Raw genomic sequence first — 15,893 nt, 5'->3', positions numbered from 1 at the left:
CTGCTGCATTGAAATGAACAAGACTGTTTCTTTTGGACAAATCTTAGTTCCCCTTTTAGCATATCCAATTAGGTATTGGCTGAAGACAGAGTTACATGTTGTCTGTAATCTGTAATATCCAAAATTCGTTTCTATCATATATTTAGTTCTGCTTTACAACACTAGGTAGAAGGAACATTCAAAATCCATATCCAAACCCACTGCTGTTGAGTCGATTCCTGCTCATAGCGACCCTATAGGACAGAGTAGAACTGCCCCCATAGAGTTTCCAAGGAGCACCTGGCGGGATCAAACTGCTGACCTCTTGGTTAGCAGCCATAGCACTTAACCACTACGCCACCCGGGTCTTCTCAGTATCCATAGTACATTCAAGTAAACACATAATCCTAAGCGCATAACCGTTTTAAAACATTCCAGTTTTATCTTCTCCACCCTTTGACTATCTTCCCATCCATATGCATATGGCCTCAGGCCTCTGGCTAGGTGGAAACAGAAGACCTTGGCACCCCATTTTAACCCACCTGGCCCTTGTCCAGAGCCACTCCAGATGTGTCTTTTCTCCCCTTGGCTGTAGCATAACATCTCTCACTTTCCTTTCAGCCATTACAGATAGCAACCAAACTAACCATCTAAGAATCAAAAGTTTCACTTCCCACACTCTTTCATTCTTTTCTTACAAAGTGCCATGTCTCCATGAATCTGGAGTCATTGCAGCCATCTCACTTTTGACACCAACTGCAAAAAATGGCATGGTGGAGGCATCTGACCTCATATAACTTCACAAGGAGGATGGAGAAACAAGATTAACAGCCCAAGGTTGAGTCCTATGAGGCAGGGGTCAAACATACCTCGTCTTGCCAGTCCTTTTTTTTTCCTTTTTCTTTTTACCAATTCTGACACCATCTGTCCCTCCCACAGTGTACTCTATCTCTGCTGAGTTTGATAATTCTTTGCACTGGCCACAAAGAACTCAGTTATGGAGTTTATTAGGAAAGTAACAGGTTACAGTTCAGGTTCAAGAATGTTCAGGATACAGTTCTCCAATCAGGAAGCCTCTTCTCACCCATGCCCTTAGGCAGGTCTCTCCCTGGCCCTCGGCCCCTCAACCCCTCGGCCCTTCATCCTGGCCACTGCCCTGCTGGGGCAAGTGTAACGAAGCTCTTTTAGCTCTGCCAATAATTGCTAAGATGCACCCCACTCTACCAGTAAGCCTCGACCCGAAGCTCTAGCTCCATGGGTCAGCAAACTAGCTTCACCAAGTGCTTGGTGGCATCCTGCTCCACCAGCAAGCCTCCTCCCTGAAGGTGCTCAGCTTCTCAATCTGTGGACCGGGAAGCCTGCCATGCTGTCTGCTGCAGTATCCTGGTTCTGCTGCCAGTTTCAGTGCTACTGTTTCTCGCTGTCTCTGATACTATAGGCCTCCCTCTGTTTTCCGTGTTACAGCTCCAGTCTGTCTCTCTTTGTCTCCCTTTAAGCCTAGCAGGATGAAAAAACTGACCAATCCCCTCATTAGTGTTCCATACACCTCATTTGCATAGTCCTACCCAGTTATTTGATATGAGTTACAAAGACTATGGCTAGAAGGGCCATATTAAGTAACTCACTTCACTGCAACAACTATTTGCGAGACACACACATGCCTGGCGTGTGATACACCTGTCAGGCGGGGACAGGCAGCATGTCGAGTGCAGAAAGACAGAGCCAGTGTGTAAGTGGGCAAGTGCACAGTACTCGCTGGACAGGCCCTGCTCCCTGAGCAACCTGGCCAGTATTGAGGCGAGGTGTGGCCTTGCTCTGCTCAACCTGGGGAGGGGCCCCAATGACTTTTTCCTAACTTTCAGGTCAGTTCTTGTATCTGTGCGAGATGTCACCAGAGCTGTTGAGGTCATTGCTCATTTGGGAACTTGACACCCAGGCAAGGAGGGGGTGTCCTGTTTCCCAAAGGAGGTGGCCTCCCACACAGGCACTTGTCCGCTGCTGCCCTGGGTGGAGGTCCCGTGGTGCCCATTACCTGGGGTGTAGCTGGGTGAGCGTCAGTCCACCATATTCCTGCCTGCAGTAAATGACTCCAAGCACAGGCCAGTGCCTGGCCGAGTCCTGAGGTGGGAAATGTGGGAGTGAGTCTGTATTTTAGGTGATGTGTGTTTAAAGACTTAGGGTATGTGACACCCTGGCAGCTGCTGCCATTTGGACAGTTGTATTGTGCCCAGTGGTTTGCAGGTGGCTGCTTGGCACTGAGAGAACAACATACCAGCGTTGGACCTGGTCGTGAGGCCAGCCCACAAAGACATCCCTGATGTCCACTGGAGCAGAAGTGGAATTGTCTCAGAGACCCTGGCTTGGGAGTTTGGAAGAAGGGGGAAGAGCCTGGTAGGGTGAGGCAGGGCCCTGGTGGCCGGAGGAGGGGTGAGTGCCATGCTGGAACAGGCTGCTGCTGTCTGTCCGGCTGCCTGTTTGGAAGGGATGCATGTGGTGTGATTTGCTAATGTTGCACCCACTCTGGATTTTGGGTTACCACCAGGGCTACACGATGCCACATCTGAGAAGGGCCCTGTGACCTGGTGCTCTGTGCAGGTGGCGCTGCAGCATTCTCTGGGAAGGGCGCAGACCAGCCACCACAAAGGGTGGTACCATTCTGCCACGGGGTCACGGGGCCTAGCAGACCCCACTGCCTCTGTCAGAGTGGCATCCCTGTCACCTGAGGTCTTATCCAGGTGCAGACTAGGCCCCTGGGGGTCTGTGATGGTGGAGCTGAGATGGGGAGGAGGTCCATGCCTGGCCTCTGGCCTCCTTGGAGAGTAGTGAGGGTCTTGGTCAGCTGTGGGGGGAGGGGGAGGAGAGTGGTGAGGAGATCAGGGTCTCAACCAGATTTCTATCCCAAGAGATTAGTTTCCAGGGAGTTAAACCACGCAGAGCAAGGAGGAGTGGAGCCGCACCAAGGGCATTTTGGCATGGGGGGAGATGTCAGCTGCCCCTGTACCAGCTGCTGTGGTGGGGGGCATGTTGTTGTAGGCTGGATTCTGCGTGTGTCTGTGGCTACTGCCCCATGTGAACCTGAGACATCAGGCACCCCCGCTTCCCTCGTGGTCCTCACAGACCTGTAGGGGGCTGACACGGGCGCCAGTCAGTAAGTTCAGCCTGTGGGGGCTACTGAGCATTTTATGTCACAACGTACAAGACTGTGCTGCCCGTCTTAAGCTACAGTGTGTCCTGAGGGTGGGCCCAGCTCAAACCCAGGGTCAGCCTTCACAAACCGAGAATTGAAAGCTCTTCTGTGAGTACTCTGTGCATTATCACAGTGCAGTGGGATGTCCAGGCCTGGGACCCCCACCTCCACTCCTGTTTTTCCTAGGACCTTGTTATTATCTGTTCTCCGTGTCCCATGGTTTTTTAAAAACAGCTTATTGGCATGTAATTGACACACGATAAACTGCACACATTTAAAGTGTACAATTGGATAAATTTGACCTATGAATAATATATGTGAAACCATCACCACAGTCAGGGTAATAAATGTATCCACCATTTCCAGAAGCTTCCCTGTGCCCCTTTGTAGTCCTTCCCTCCTGCCCTGTCTCCCCGTTGATCTGCTTTCTGTCGCTAATAGATCATTTTGCCTTTTCTGGAATCATGAAACACGACCTCTCTTTTATTTTATTTTTTTGATCTGGCTTCTTTCATTGAGCACATTTATTTTGAGACAGACGCATGTTGTGGTTTCAATAGTTCAGCCCTTTTTATTGCTGAGCAATATTCCATTGTATGGATGTACTACGATTTCTCTATCCATTCACCCGTTGTTAGGCTTTTGGGTTGTTAATGAATCCGCCAAAGCGTTGCCAAGGTGATTCTACCATTTTTACACTCACCCCAGCAGCGTAGGAGAGTCCCAGGTGCTCCACATTCTCATCAACACTTGGTGTGGTCAGTCTTTTTAATTTCAGCCATTCTAGTGGGTGTGTAAGGGACCCTGGTGGCACAATGGTTAAGCCCTGGTCTGCTACCCGAAAAGTTGGTGGTTTAAACCCACCCAGGGGCTCCACAGGGCAGCTCTGCAGGAGAAGAGACCTGGCGGAAGATGACGGCCAAGAAAGCCCTATGGAGCAGTTCTGCTCTAACACGTGGGGTCATCATGAGTCAGAAGCGACTCAGTGGCCTCCGACAACTACAGCAGCGGGTGTGTAGTGGTATATATCTCATGGTGGTTTTAATTCGTGTTTTTCTAATTAGTCATGATGTTGAGCATCTTTTCAAGTGTTTTTTGCTATCCAAGTCTCTTTGGTGTAGTGTCTGTTCAAATCATTTGCTTATTTATTTCTCCTTGAGCTCTGTAATTAGTTTGTACTGTATAGCTTATCGTGTATTGTATTATAGGTATATCTTCTTAGATACATGATTTGTGTATCTTTTCTCCCAGTCTGTGGCTGACTTTTTCATTTTTGTAACAGTATCTTTTGAAGAGCAAAGGATGTTTCATTTTGATGGAGTCCAACTTATTCTTTATACTTTTTGTGTCATGTTTTTAAAATCTTTGCCAAATCCAAGTTTTCACCTGTGTTTTCTTTAGAAATTTTATAGCCTTAGCTGTTACATTTAGGTTTATGGTCCTTGTTGTGCTTTCCCATCACCCTTAACAGAAGTTTAGCAGTACCCCCACCCACCCACCCACTCCTGTGAGCTGTGATGGAAGAGTGAATCCTGAGCCTGTCAGGTGGCTGGGCCCCTGTTGCAGTGGTCTTCGGCCTGACACTGTGGTGCCCTGGGCATCCAGCCCCAGCACCTCTGCCCCCCGTTTGTCAGGCAGGGTGTCCACTAAGGGACCATGAAACTGAAACGAACAGAATGATTTCTGACAGCTTTTCGTTGAAGTATAAGAGGCAGGTCATGTGCAAGTCCTACATTTTACATCTCAGTGACTTCTCCCAAACGACGCCCACCCAGCAGGAGACACATCTTCAGGAACCCCCAGCTCCCCACCCCTGCCCCAGTACACCTCCTTGACTCTGTTACCACAGAGACGTCTGGCCTGGGGCTGAGCGCTCATCGCTTTGCAGTGCAAGGCGATGCATCTGCGGGGGTGGCGGCACTGTCATGGGCTGTGCTGGTGTCCTTGGTCCTCTCTGCCATGGCGCTGTTGCAGGAGTGCCCACTGAGAGATCCCCTTGCCTACTGCTCACCCAGTCCCCACGGAGGCCAGGAGCAGCAGTGGGGCACCCGAAAGCTGCATGGCTGTATGGTTGCGTGGCAGCTCCACGTGCGTATCTCTTGTCACCTCCCAAAGTCTATGGGGCCATCCCACCTAGTGGCTGAGGGGAGAGCAGGGGGAGGTTGTTGGCTGCCCTCAGGCCCCCGGGGCTCCCCTGCTTAGCTGAGGCTGAGGCGTCTGTGGTGCTGTTTGATCTGTCCCCCTTGGTGGGACTGGCTCCTTCCTTCTGCCTTCCATTCTGTAAAGCTCTTAGGAGAGAGAGGCTGGGACAGAGAAGCCCTTCACCCCAGCATCCCAGTGTGCCGTCACCTAGGACCTGCGTGAGCATCCTTAGGAATACAGAGCCGAGCCTGGCCTCCTAATGGTGCAGTTGGATCAGTGAAGGAGCAAGCCATGTTCTCCATGGGGCTGACTCCCAGCAGAGGAGATGCCAGGGTTAGGTCCTGCCAGGAAGGGCTGCTCAGACTTAAGTGGTGGCAGGGCCAAGCCACCACTGTCCCGTCCCAAGGCTTTGTAGCCCGACACCCATCTGCTCTGTGGGGCACAGCTAGTGCCAAACCTGCCTGGTCCCCTTGTCCTCTGGGCCTGGCCTAGGAGCCATTTGCAGAGTCTCCACGGCGGTGGTGGAAGTCCCTGGGCCAGGTCTGATTCTCAGTTGCGTGCCCTCCTGGGGGTTGTAGATGCCCATGGGAAGCAGATGGCCCATGGAGAGGAAGCGCTTCGTAAGTGCTCAGTGGCTGGCGTTCTTCCTCTTGCAGCCCTGGATGGAAGAGCTGGCTCCCCACAGGGTGTGAGGCTCGGTGGGGCCTCTGGGGAGGAAGGCGCCTGGATGAGGAGTGGGGGTTGGAGCCGCTTGAGGAAGACCTGCTCCCTGCACTGCTGTGGGGCCTGGCCAAGGGGGGATCAGGAGGATGGGCCTGTGCTCCCTCAGGGCCTGTGGGCAGATGTAAAAACATTGTCGGGTAGCATCTGACCTCCTGTCTCTTCACAAGGGGGAGGGAGAATCGAGATCAACAGCACAAGGCTGATTCCTATGAGGTGGAGATCAGACATGTGCCTCTCTCTGCCTTCTTTACCAATTCTGATGGCACACGCTACTGCTCGGCTGAGTTCGATAATTCATTGCAGTGGCCACACACAACTCAGACAGTGCTCATGATGATGGGGTTTATCAGGGAAGTAACAGGTTATAATTCACATTCAGGAATGCCCAGGATACAGTTTTTCCATCAGGACAGCTTCTTCCCAGACGTGCTCCCGGGCATGCCTGTCTCTGACCCTTTGCCTCTGCCCTGCTTAGGCAAGTGTTACAAGCTCTTTTAGGTCAGCCAGTAAGCGCCCAGAGGCACCCCACTCTGCCAGTAAGCCTCCACCCAAAGGGTTCAGCTCTAGCTTTGTGTATCAGCAAACCTAGCTTCACCAAGTGTTCGAAGGCTTCCTCCAGGAAGCCTCCTGCCTGAAGGCACTCAGCTTTCTAGCTCTGTTGGCCAGGAAGCCCCCCACACAATCCCCTGCTGCTGGTCTTCCCTGCCGCTGTTTCTCTGCCGCTGCTTCTCACCGTCTTCCATGTTACAGTTTGCTTTCTCTCTCTCCTGGTTCCAGGATCTTTTCAGCGCAGGGATCCTGGGTCCAAAAGACAGGCTCCACTCTTGACTGTTCTTCCCTGGTGGCAGTGGGATCCTCTCTTTCATGCCTCTGGGATGGCTCATTTTAAGCTTACCAGGCTAGCAAAACTGACCAATCCCTTTGGTGGGCCACAGTTACCTTTTTTGCACAGTCCCACCCAATCACTTGGATGGGAGTTACCAAGACCATGGCGAGAAAGGCTACATAAAAGTAATCCATCACACTGCAGTGGGGTTGGTCAGAAGCAGGGTCTGTGGGGACACAGAGGGGCACCTTTACTGGACCACCACCTCTGGTGCCACGTGTGGCGGGTTTGGGTTGGACAGAGAGCTGGTTTGCTGGTGAACTTCAAGTTAAATGGTCTTTGTAAATTCTAGCCTAAACCATGCTGCATGAAACCACGAAGCTGGTTTACACGCTGGGCTGCCCTGGCTTGTCTGCTGCCCCTACCGCCTGGAGCCCACAGGGCCAGCAGGTGGGGGCTAGAGGACATGAGCTGGGCTGGGGATGTGCTGGGGCTCCACAGGGGGATAGGCTGGGTAGAGGTCGGGGCTAGGGTGCTCCCCGACCCCATCTTTAAACTTGGAGCCTTGGGGTGCCTACAGCCCCTGCCAAGATGGCAACACCCAGCCTCCCTCTTCGGAGACAGGCCTAAGACCAGCACAGGTGCTGCCGAGCCTGGAAGCCACCAGCTCAGGGAGGCTGGGAGCTCTGTGACCAGTGCTTTTCCCTGGGGTGATGTGGCGTCACTGTGGCCTAGTGGCACCAGATCCCCGCATCCACCTGGTGAAGCCTCAGACATGGCTTGTGGCGAGGGAGGCCTGCCGCCTCCAGCAAGACAAGCCACCTGCCCCAATGCCAATATCCTTGTCTGTCAAGTGGGTGTGAGGGTGATGAGGAAAGGGCTTAGCCCCTGGAGCCCCACAAGGATGGCTGCTGCTCCTCCCCCACCCCACCCCACCCACTCCTGCCCATGGGCCGGGGTCCCCCTTCCCAGTGCATCTGCACACCTGCTGTCAGTTCCCGGAGGTGGGGCTTTCTGCAGGGGGCCTTTTGGGTGTGGAGGGGGCGGTGAGAGTGCATGTCTATGCAGACATAAGAGCCCTATCTCTCGGTTCCTGTTTCAGACCGACCCAGAAATCCCCCTATGTGGGGGCTGCTTTCAGTGTTGGGGTCTGTCCCAGCCCCTGGGGCCAGGCTCTGGGCGGATGATCTGACTTGGGAAGCAGAGGTGTGAGACCTGTGGTGAGGGTTAGCTGCGGACTTGCTCAGGCGGGGTTTGTTTTGGTGGCACATCACTTGCGTTGCTGTGGGCAGGGTTTCTCAGTGCAGCCCGCCTCCTGGTCCCGGGATTTCAGAGGGAGCAGCTCCTTGGGTTCGGGATCCTGGGCTTGGCGGAGGCCAACAGGACCCTGGATTTTTATGCAAGTGTTGTCGTTGGCAGGGGCCAGGACCTCCTGGGATGGGCAGGGCTGGAGCAGCAGTCACCCTTTCCCTGCGTCCTGTCTTCCAGCAGAGCAGGGTGGATGGACATAAGTGAGTGGGGCAGGCAGAACTGTGCTCCAGTCATTATGCCCATCTGGCTGCAGGCTCAGACCTGGCTGGTGTGTTTCCTATTCTTTAGGAAAACTGTTTGGCATGTGGTTTCCAGAAGTTTATTTGACTGGGACATGTCCTGGGGAGAAGTCCAGAGGGGCAGGGCCTGACTAAGGCAGCAGAACCACTAGAAACCCCCTAAGGGCCACACTGTTATAAAGAGCCGGATCGGAGGGACGGAAGTGTACAGAGACCGTGGTCTGTGGGGACCAGGGCAGGCAGGGTGCCAGCTCCTCACCTTCATTCCCCAGCCTTGCCCACTTCCCCATTTGGTAGGTCAGTTGCCCTCTACCCCATCGCTTGTGGAGACAGACCCTGTATTCTGTCCCCCTTCTTTCAGCTGAAGCTTCCTACCCTGCCCTCTTCATGACCTCCCTGTCCTGCCCTCAGCCTGACAGTTGGCCTGCCCTGAGTGGTCTGGGTGGGGCCCTCCCTGCAGTGCCTTGAGCGCCCCCCAGGGCCTCCCCGTAAGGGTGGTGGAAGGGCAGAGGGCCGTCCCCATCTCAGTCCCCTGGGGCCCAGCCCCACTTGGTGCTGCCCATGCCTCTGGGGAAGGCTCCTCCACTATGTGGCATTGCCAGGAACCCCCACCCCAGCAGGCCCCATGCACGGACTGCAAGCTGTGGGAGGCTCTGGTGGGGGAGGGCCTCAAGCCAGACCCTTCTCCGGGCAGCCTCCCAGTGTACTCAGCGGGGTCTGCTTTGGTCCTGGGGCGGGGGAAGGGGGCAGCTGCATATATTGGGACTGCCAGGCTGGTGCTCCCACGCTCCTCCGTGTCTCACCATCAAGCAGGCAAAAGGCCATCCAGACAAGCAAGGCAGGACGTCTCTCCTGTCCCAGGCCCTGCTGGCCTGGATGCTGAGAGCAGAGCTCAGGGGATCAGGCCAGCTGATCCTGAACTTCCAGGCAGCCACAGCCCCCGACTCCTCAGTGCCAGCACCCCAAACACATCATAAGAGCTGAAGGCCTTTGCTCTGCCCGAGTACAAGGGCACAAGAGCACGTAGTCGCTGCCTAGCTCCACTGCCTATTACCTGACCTTCACCCCCACGGCTCCCAGCTGTCCTGCACCAGTTCCAGCCATTTTCAACGTGCTCGCCTGCTTTGCCCAGGTGTTCTGCCTCCTTGCCCGTCTGGCAGCAGGAAGACATCCACCCAAAGACAAGGACACTCTGTGCCGCCGGCTGGCTGTGCCTGGGCAGTAGTGCTTGCCCTGCGGGACCTGGCTCTAAATATACCCGTGTGAGGTCACCAGGATGGGACCCGTCAGTGCCAGACCCAGTCTCTGCTCGCTGCCCATTGAGGCATCTCACCTCAGATCACCTCCCGCTGATGCCCCTTAGATATGCTCACAGACATGGCCCCACAAGGAAAGTTGCAGGGTAGTCTCACCTAGGAGCACATGGGCCGTGGGTGGAAGGGCAGCTTGGCAAGTGGCCTCTCAGTTGGCTGTGGTCGCTGGGCACCTTTACACCTGGAGGGGACACCAACACCCTGGTGCAGAAACACATACAGTTGGCAGGCTAACTCCCCAAGACACCTGTGTCCTGGTCCTGGGAGCCAGGCATGCGGCTCCTCCCGTGGTAGGAGGCTATGGGGATGTACTGAGATGGAGAGAGGAGCTGAGATCATCCCAGCAGGTCGGAGAGACGAAGCAAGGACTTGGCTACACTGCTAGATTGAAGATGCAGGAAGGGCCAGGCTGAGGAATGGGGCCACATCCAGAAGCTGAACACGGCCTTCAAGGGACAGCCAGTGAGAAAACGGGGACCTCAGCCCAACAGCCACAGGCGCTGAATCCCTCCACCACCTGACTGAGCAGGGACTCAGACCCTCCCTCCGACCCTGCAGGTCCGGCTCTGCCCGCCACACCTGCCTCCAGCAGGTGAGACCCTCACCCACTTCTGTCTGCCCAACCGAGAGAGAATAAACGCACGTTGTTTAAGCCACTAATGTGTGATGGTTTTGGCAGTGACAAAAAACCCACAGCACACGGTCCTGTGAGGACAGGGTTGGCAGGGGGGACAGGCTGATGGCCAGCCCCACCTGACGGGATGTGTTTCTCTGCTTACGCTTGGTCAACCCAGGTCACGGCTGGGGAAAGCCATCACTGCGACCTCATCTGTAGTGGCTGCGGAAGTGCACCCAGGTGTCCCTGGGATGAAGAAGGGCTGGGCCAGGTGTCTGCGCATGCTGATGTACGCAAGGAATGCTTCTGGAGTCACACAAGGCGATGCTGAAGTGGCTGTGGGCAGAGTACACTTCACTGTGTGCCCTTTAATGCCACTTTAATTTGTACGACCCAACTGTAGCTGAAAACAAATTCAAGTGATTGGGGGTGGGGAGTGCTGTGCTCACTGCTACTCACAGGGGTGCAGCGGGGGCCTCCTGCGACCACGCCCTGCCCCCAACAAGCCCTCTTGGCCCTGCCACAAGCCCCCAGAAGCCTATAGCTGCTGGGGTTATTGTTGAGTCTGTGGGAACTTTTTATATAGTGTGGATCCAAGTCTTTCACCGGGTACTTGTTTTGTCAGCGTTTTTCCCCCAGGCTGTGGCTTGCCTGCTCACTAACAGTAGTTTTTACCAAGCAGAGCTTTCTAATTTTGATAAAGTCTAGTTTGTCAGTATTTTCTTCCTACAGTCGGTGCTTTGGGGCCCCTGAGAAGTCTTTGTGTACCCCAAGGCTGCAAAGATGTTCTCCTATGCTGCTTCTATGATGCTTTTAGAGTTTTAACTTTTACATTTGAATTTGTGTTCATTCCTAATTACTGTTTGGTGTTTGATGTAAATGGAATCAGACAGTGTGTATTTTTGTGACTTTTCACTCAGCATTGTTTACGATTCATCCTTGTTGACGCAGCTGTGGCTCGCTCATTCCCATTGCTGGGCACACTTCCTCTCAAGTCAATGTAGTCGAGTCCTTCAGCTCTCGGTTACCCTGTGTTGTGATCCTGACCCCTTGTGGTCATTGTGGCTGCAGTGTCATGGGTCTTCTCGTTCACGTCTCTCAACCCACAGAGTAGCCATTCTCCTCAGGGGCAAGGTCCTGGTCGCGATCAGGGCTTTGGAGGAGACAGCGGCCTTTCTGGACACGTTGTTTCTGTCTGCAAGATGGGAGGGTGGTTATGACTGAAGGAGTTAACACAGGTCAAGGGCTTTGAGCGGGCCGGCAGACAGCAAGCATGGGGCAGGGATAGACTCACTGGGGCCTGGGGTCTGTGCGTGCTCAACTTCACCAGGTAAACCCACGCTGGTTCCTGAGGCTGGCTGCACCCCTACGACCAGGTATCCCAGACACCACTTCTACCAGGTTCCTGTGTATCTGTAGTGGTCTTAATTTGCACTTTCCTGATTAATAGGGAGTAAGCCTTAGCTTATTGGTGTTGAAATGTTTTGATCCTGTTTTAAGAAATGTTTTGAGACAAGTTAATGGAAATGAAACAACTAGAACAGAAATAACAAGAATGTTGGCACAGTGTGAAGAACATAACAGTGTCATTGGTCATTATGTTTACAAACTGGAGTGAGAGCATGTATATTGTTCTCACCAAAAATATTAATTAAAATGAAAAAAAAAATTTTTTTTTTTTTTTTTAAGATCAAATTCACCACTTTAGGCCTATAAAAGTACAATTCACTGGGCTTTAGTCCATTCATAGTGTTGTGCAGCCATCACCACGATCTAGTTCTCAAACAGTCAGACACTCCAAGGAGAAACACTCTCCCTCCTCCTCCTCCCCTCTCAGCCCCACAGCCCCCACTCCACATCCATCTCTGTGGATTTGCCTCTGTAGTCTGGGCAGTTCATGTAATCTGTCCGCCTCTTCGTGAGGTCGCATGTCCCTGCGGCTCGTGTTTTCACACTGTCTTGGTCTCTTTGGAAGGTCTGGATTTCAGTATGATCACAGTGATCGGTTTATTGCACATTGATCATTTCCTTTAGGCTTTGTGCCAAATCAGATGGCACACGCAGGCTGTGTACGTGATAACTGCATGCAGGCAGGGGTGTGTCTGGGTCCCAGTAAGCCAACCAGGTAGAAGCTCAGAGGGGGGGTGCGGGGGGGGCCATGTTAGCCCCTAGGGGCAGGTAGGGGCTTGGGCGCTGCCAGCTCTGCTTGCCCTGAGCTGGGGTAGGGGAACAGGGGCAGGCACTGACAGCGGCTCTTGTCTTACAGATCCGGAACATGGTGGCGGTGCTGGAAGTCATCTCCAGTCTGGAGAAATACCCCATTACCAAAGAGGCACTGGAGGTGGGTGCTGCTGCTGTCCTGGGGATGCGGGAGCAGGGGCGCTGTGGCAGGGCACAGGTTCCCCACTGTATCCTCCCTGGCGTGCCCGAGCCCCTAGGTCTCTACCCATGAGTTAGGAGGTTTGTAGAATGTGCCTTACTGGCCTTAAGAGGACTGAGCGAGGTGCCATCCTGTCAGAAGCCTCAGGGTGCCGGTGTGCTCCAAGACCGAGTTGTCACATAAAGCACTGCAGGAACTGGGTGCTCTCACCGGAGATAGGTGGGGCAGATCCTGGCCCATGTGAACTGCACACCTGGGGTAGTCCTCTGCTCATTGGAGGCCCTTGCCTGGAGGACTAGGTCCTTGGGTGGCCGTGGCTTTGCCATCCATAGCCTGTGGGCCCCAGGGAGCAGGGCTGGAGGTAGAGCTGTCGCAGAGCTCTCATGTTGGGAGGCCTCTCCCGGGCCAGGAACCCCGCCCCTCACCACCCACTCTGTTGCAGGAGACACGGCTGGGGAAGCTTATCAACGACGTCCGCAAGAAGACCAAGAACGAGGAGCTCGCCAAGCGGGCCAAGAAGCTGCTGCGGAGCTGGCAGAAGCTCATTGAACCTGTGCACCAGGGTGAGGCGGCGCTGCGGGGGCTGCCTGGCACCGCCGGCTCTGCCAACGGGGGCGCTCACAACTGCCGGCCAGAGGCGGGGGCAGCCGTCGGGCCCCGGAGCATCCGTGACCTAAAGAGCCGCAATGACATCCAGAGGCTGCCTGGTCAGCGGCTGGACAGGCCGGGCAGCCGCAAGCGCCGGGGAGACCAGCGTGACCTTGGCCACCCTGGGCCACCACCCAAGGCCAGCAAGACCAGCCATGAGCCTCTGGCCCCCAGCTCTTCCCCCCTGCCCACCAATGGGATCAGCGGGAGCCCTGAGAGCTTCACTGGTCCCCTGGACAGCGGCGGCCACACAGGCCCTGAGGGCAGCCGCCTGGAGCCTGGCGAGAACGACAAGCACAGTGGCTGGATCCCGGTCAATGCCGTGAGGCCGCACACCAGCTCACCAGGCCCAGGCCTGGGGGCTAAGGCTGCCTCACTGCAGCCACTGGACAGGGTAGACGAGACCCCAGGGGCCCCCCACCACAGGGGCGCCCCCCGCTGCTCCTTCAGCCCTCGGAACTCACGGCATGAGGGCCCCTTCGCCAGGCAGCGGAGCCCATACGTGCCCAAGGGCTCAGTGCCCAGCCCCTCACCACGGCCCCCATCAGTGGAGGCCACACAGGCGCCTTCACCGCTCCCACTGGCCCAGCCCCCCACGCCCCCTGTCCGGCGGCTGGAGCTGCTGCCCAATTCAGAGAGCCCGGGGCGTTGGCCTGACCAGCCCGAGGGCCACCAGCGTTTGGCGGGGCCTGGCTGTAAGGCGGGGCTGCCCCCGGCCGAGCCTCTGCTGCTACTACCACGGGCAGGCCTATCCCCAGACTCCTCCAGGGCAGACAGCGATGCCGCTTCCTCGGGTGGCTCGGACAGCAGGAAGAAGAAGCGGTACCGGCCGCGTGACTACACAGTAAACTTGGATGGGCAAGGGGCTGAGGCAGGTGTCAAGCCTGTGCGGTTAAAAGAGCGCAAGCTCACCTTTGACCCCATGACAAGACAGATCAAACCCCTGACGCAGAAGGAGCCTGTGCAGGCCGAGAGCCCTGTGCGCACCGAGCCATCCCGGACAGAGCTGGACGCGCAGGAGCCCAAGGGTGGCCTGCAGAGCCCCTTCGAGCAGACAAACTGGAAGGAGCTGTCACGCAACGAGATGATCCAGTCCTACCTGAGCCGGCAGAGCAGCCTGCTGTCGTCGTCAGGCGCACAGACGCCAGGCGCACACCACTTCATGTCGGAGTACCTGCGGCAGGAGGAGAGCGCCAAGAGGCACAGTGCCCGCGAGACACATGTGCTCGCACCACACAGCCCGCCTGCGGACCTGCCAGGGCACACACGTGAGGTCACACAGGACGACCTGGAGCGCATCCAGGCCCACCAGTGGCCGGGCGTGAACGGGTGTTACGACACACAGGGTACCTGGTATGATTGGACGCAGTGCATAGCACTCGACCCACATGGTGACGACGGGCGCCTGAACATTCTGCCTTACGTCTGCTTGGACTGACTGCCTGAGGGGCGGCGGGTGGGTGTGGAGGCCCAGGAAAGGCACCTGGGGCAGGGCAGGCACTCCTGTGTTCTGCCCTCGCAATTCTCCTTCTTTTGTGAAATGCTGCTACCAGTTTACTAACAAACTTGCATAGGAAGGACTGCGGGAAGGACGGCAAAGCGAGTTCCAAGCACTCCAGTATCCAGCTAGACGGAGTGCAGGTCCCGCCTGGAGACAGTGCAGATACCCTGGCCGCATGGGCTGGGCGCAGCTGCAGGCAGGCACAGAACACTTGTGGAAGAAGTTACCTTTAATGAGAACCGAAAGCACGCTGTCTTATTTATTTGCATTTGTTTGTGTTGTCCTTTGGCCCGAGATGTCTGGGAGGGTGGGCAGGAGTATGGCCTTTGTACGGTGTGTGCTCGGTCCAGCCCAGTCACTGCTGAGCCTCGTTTTGGCATGGGGTGGCCAGCCCACCGGCCACTAGTTTGACCCCACGTTTCCCGGGCAGCCACACATTTTTATCTGGTTTCAGTTACAATCTTGTTTCTAAAGAAATGCTGCAAAAATTTAATTTTTCAAGAGTTCATTTTCTCCCCCGTTTCATCCGACCACCAGCCAAACAACTTTCCTTCCTTTCTCTTTTCTCATTCTGTCCCCTTCCTGCACATCTCTAGAAGCTGTCATCTTTCTAGAGTGCCCCACCCAAAAAGCCCCACAGAAGTCACCGCGGGTGCTACAGGGTGTGTGCTGTTCTAGGCAGAGGCAGCCTGTCCGGGCTGGAAGTACTCGTGACCATTCCTTTAGAGTCGTTTGCCTTATGGTTATCTGTCAGAAACGCGGTTTGCAAAAACAAGGAGCCTTAGTGAATGTACAGTACCTAGACTTCTGGGTCCCCAGGACGCAGAAGGGGCAACTTTGCTATTTGGTCCAGTAAGTGGACACCTTGTGATATAAATGTGGAAATAAAAGAAACCATTTGCACAAACCAGCCTGCAAGTCGTTTCTGATTTGGTCCTTGCTACAACCCAGCCCCTCACACAAGTCTGTTCTTGGAACCCGGATGAGCCAGAAGGCCTGGCCCCCTCTCTGAGATTATGCCCCGCCCC

At 55.2% G+C, this 15,893-nt stretch overlaps 1 protein-coding gene across 3 annotated transcripts in view; it reads left to right on the top strand.

Moving 5' to 3' along the window:
* MED26 (mediator complex subunit 26) overlaps positions 1–15,763 on the top strand; it is a 49,723-nt gene extending 33,960 nt beyond the window's left edge. The window contains exons 1-3 of one of the 3 annotated variants that reach the window (XM_049877317.1): positions 10,235–10,312; positions 12,603–12,677; positions 13,159–15,763. In XM_049877317.1, the coding sequence (XP_049733274.1) occupies positions 12,612–12,677; positions 13,159–14,802 (1,710 nt within the window). In that variant the 5' untranslated portion in view covers positions 10,235–10,312; positions 12,603–12,611 and the 3' untranslated portion in view covers positions 14,803–15,763. Of the gene's footprint in view, positions 1–10,234; positions 10,313–10,441; positions 10,626–12,602; positions 12,678–13,158 lie in introns of those variants that run through there. The other 2 variants (XM_049877315.1, XM_049877316.1) reach the window with 2 other exon arrangements.
* Positions 15,764–15,893: the final 130 nt, after the last annotated feature.

Source organism: Elephas maximus, chromosome 3, assembly GCF_024166365.1.
Source record: "Elephas maximus indicus isolate mEleMax1 chromosome 3, mEleMax1 primary haplotype, whole genome shotgun sequence".
Lineage (NCBI taxonomy): Eukaryota > Metazoa > Chordata > Mammalia > Proboscidea > Elephantidae > Elephas > Elephas maximus.
This window is presented reverse-complemented; position numbering and strand designations above follow the sequence as displayed.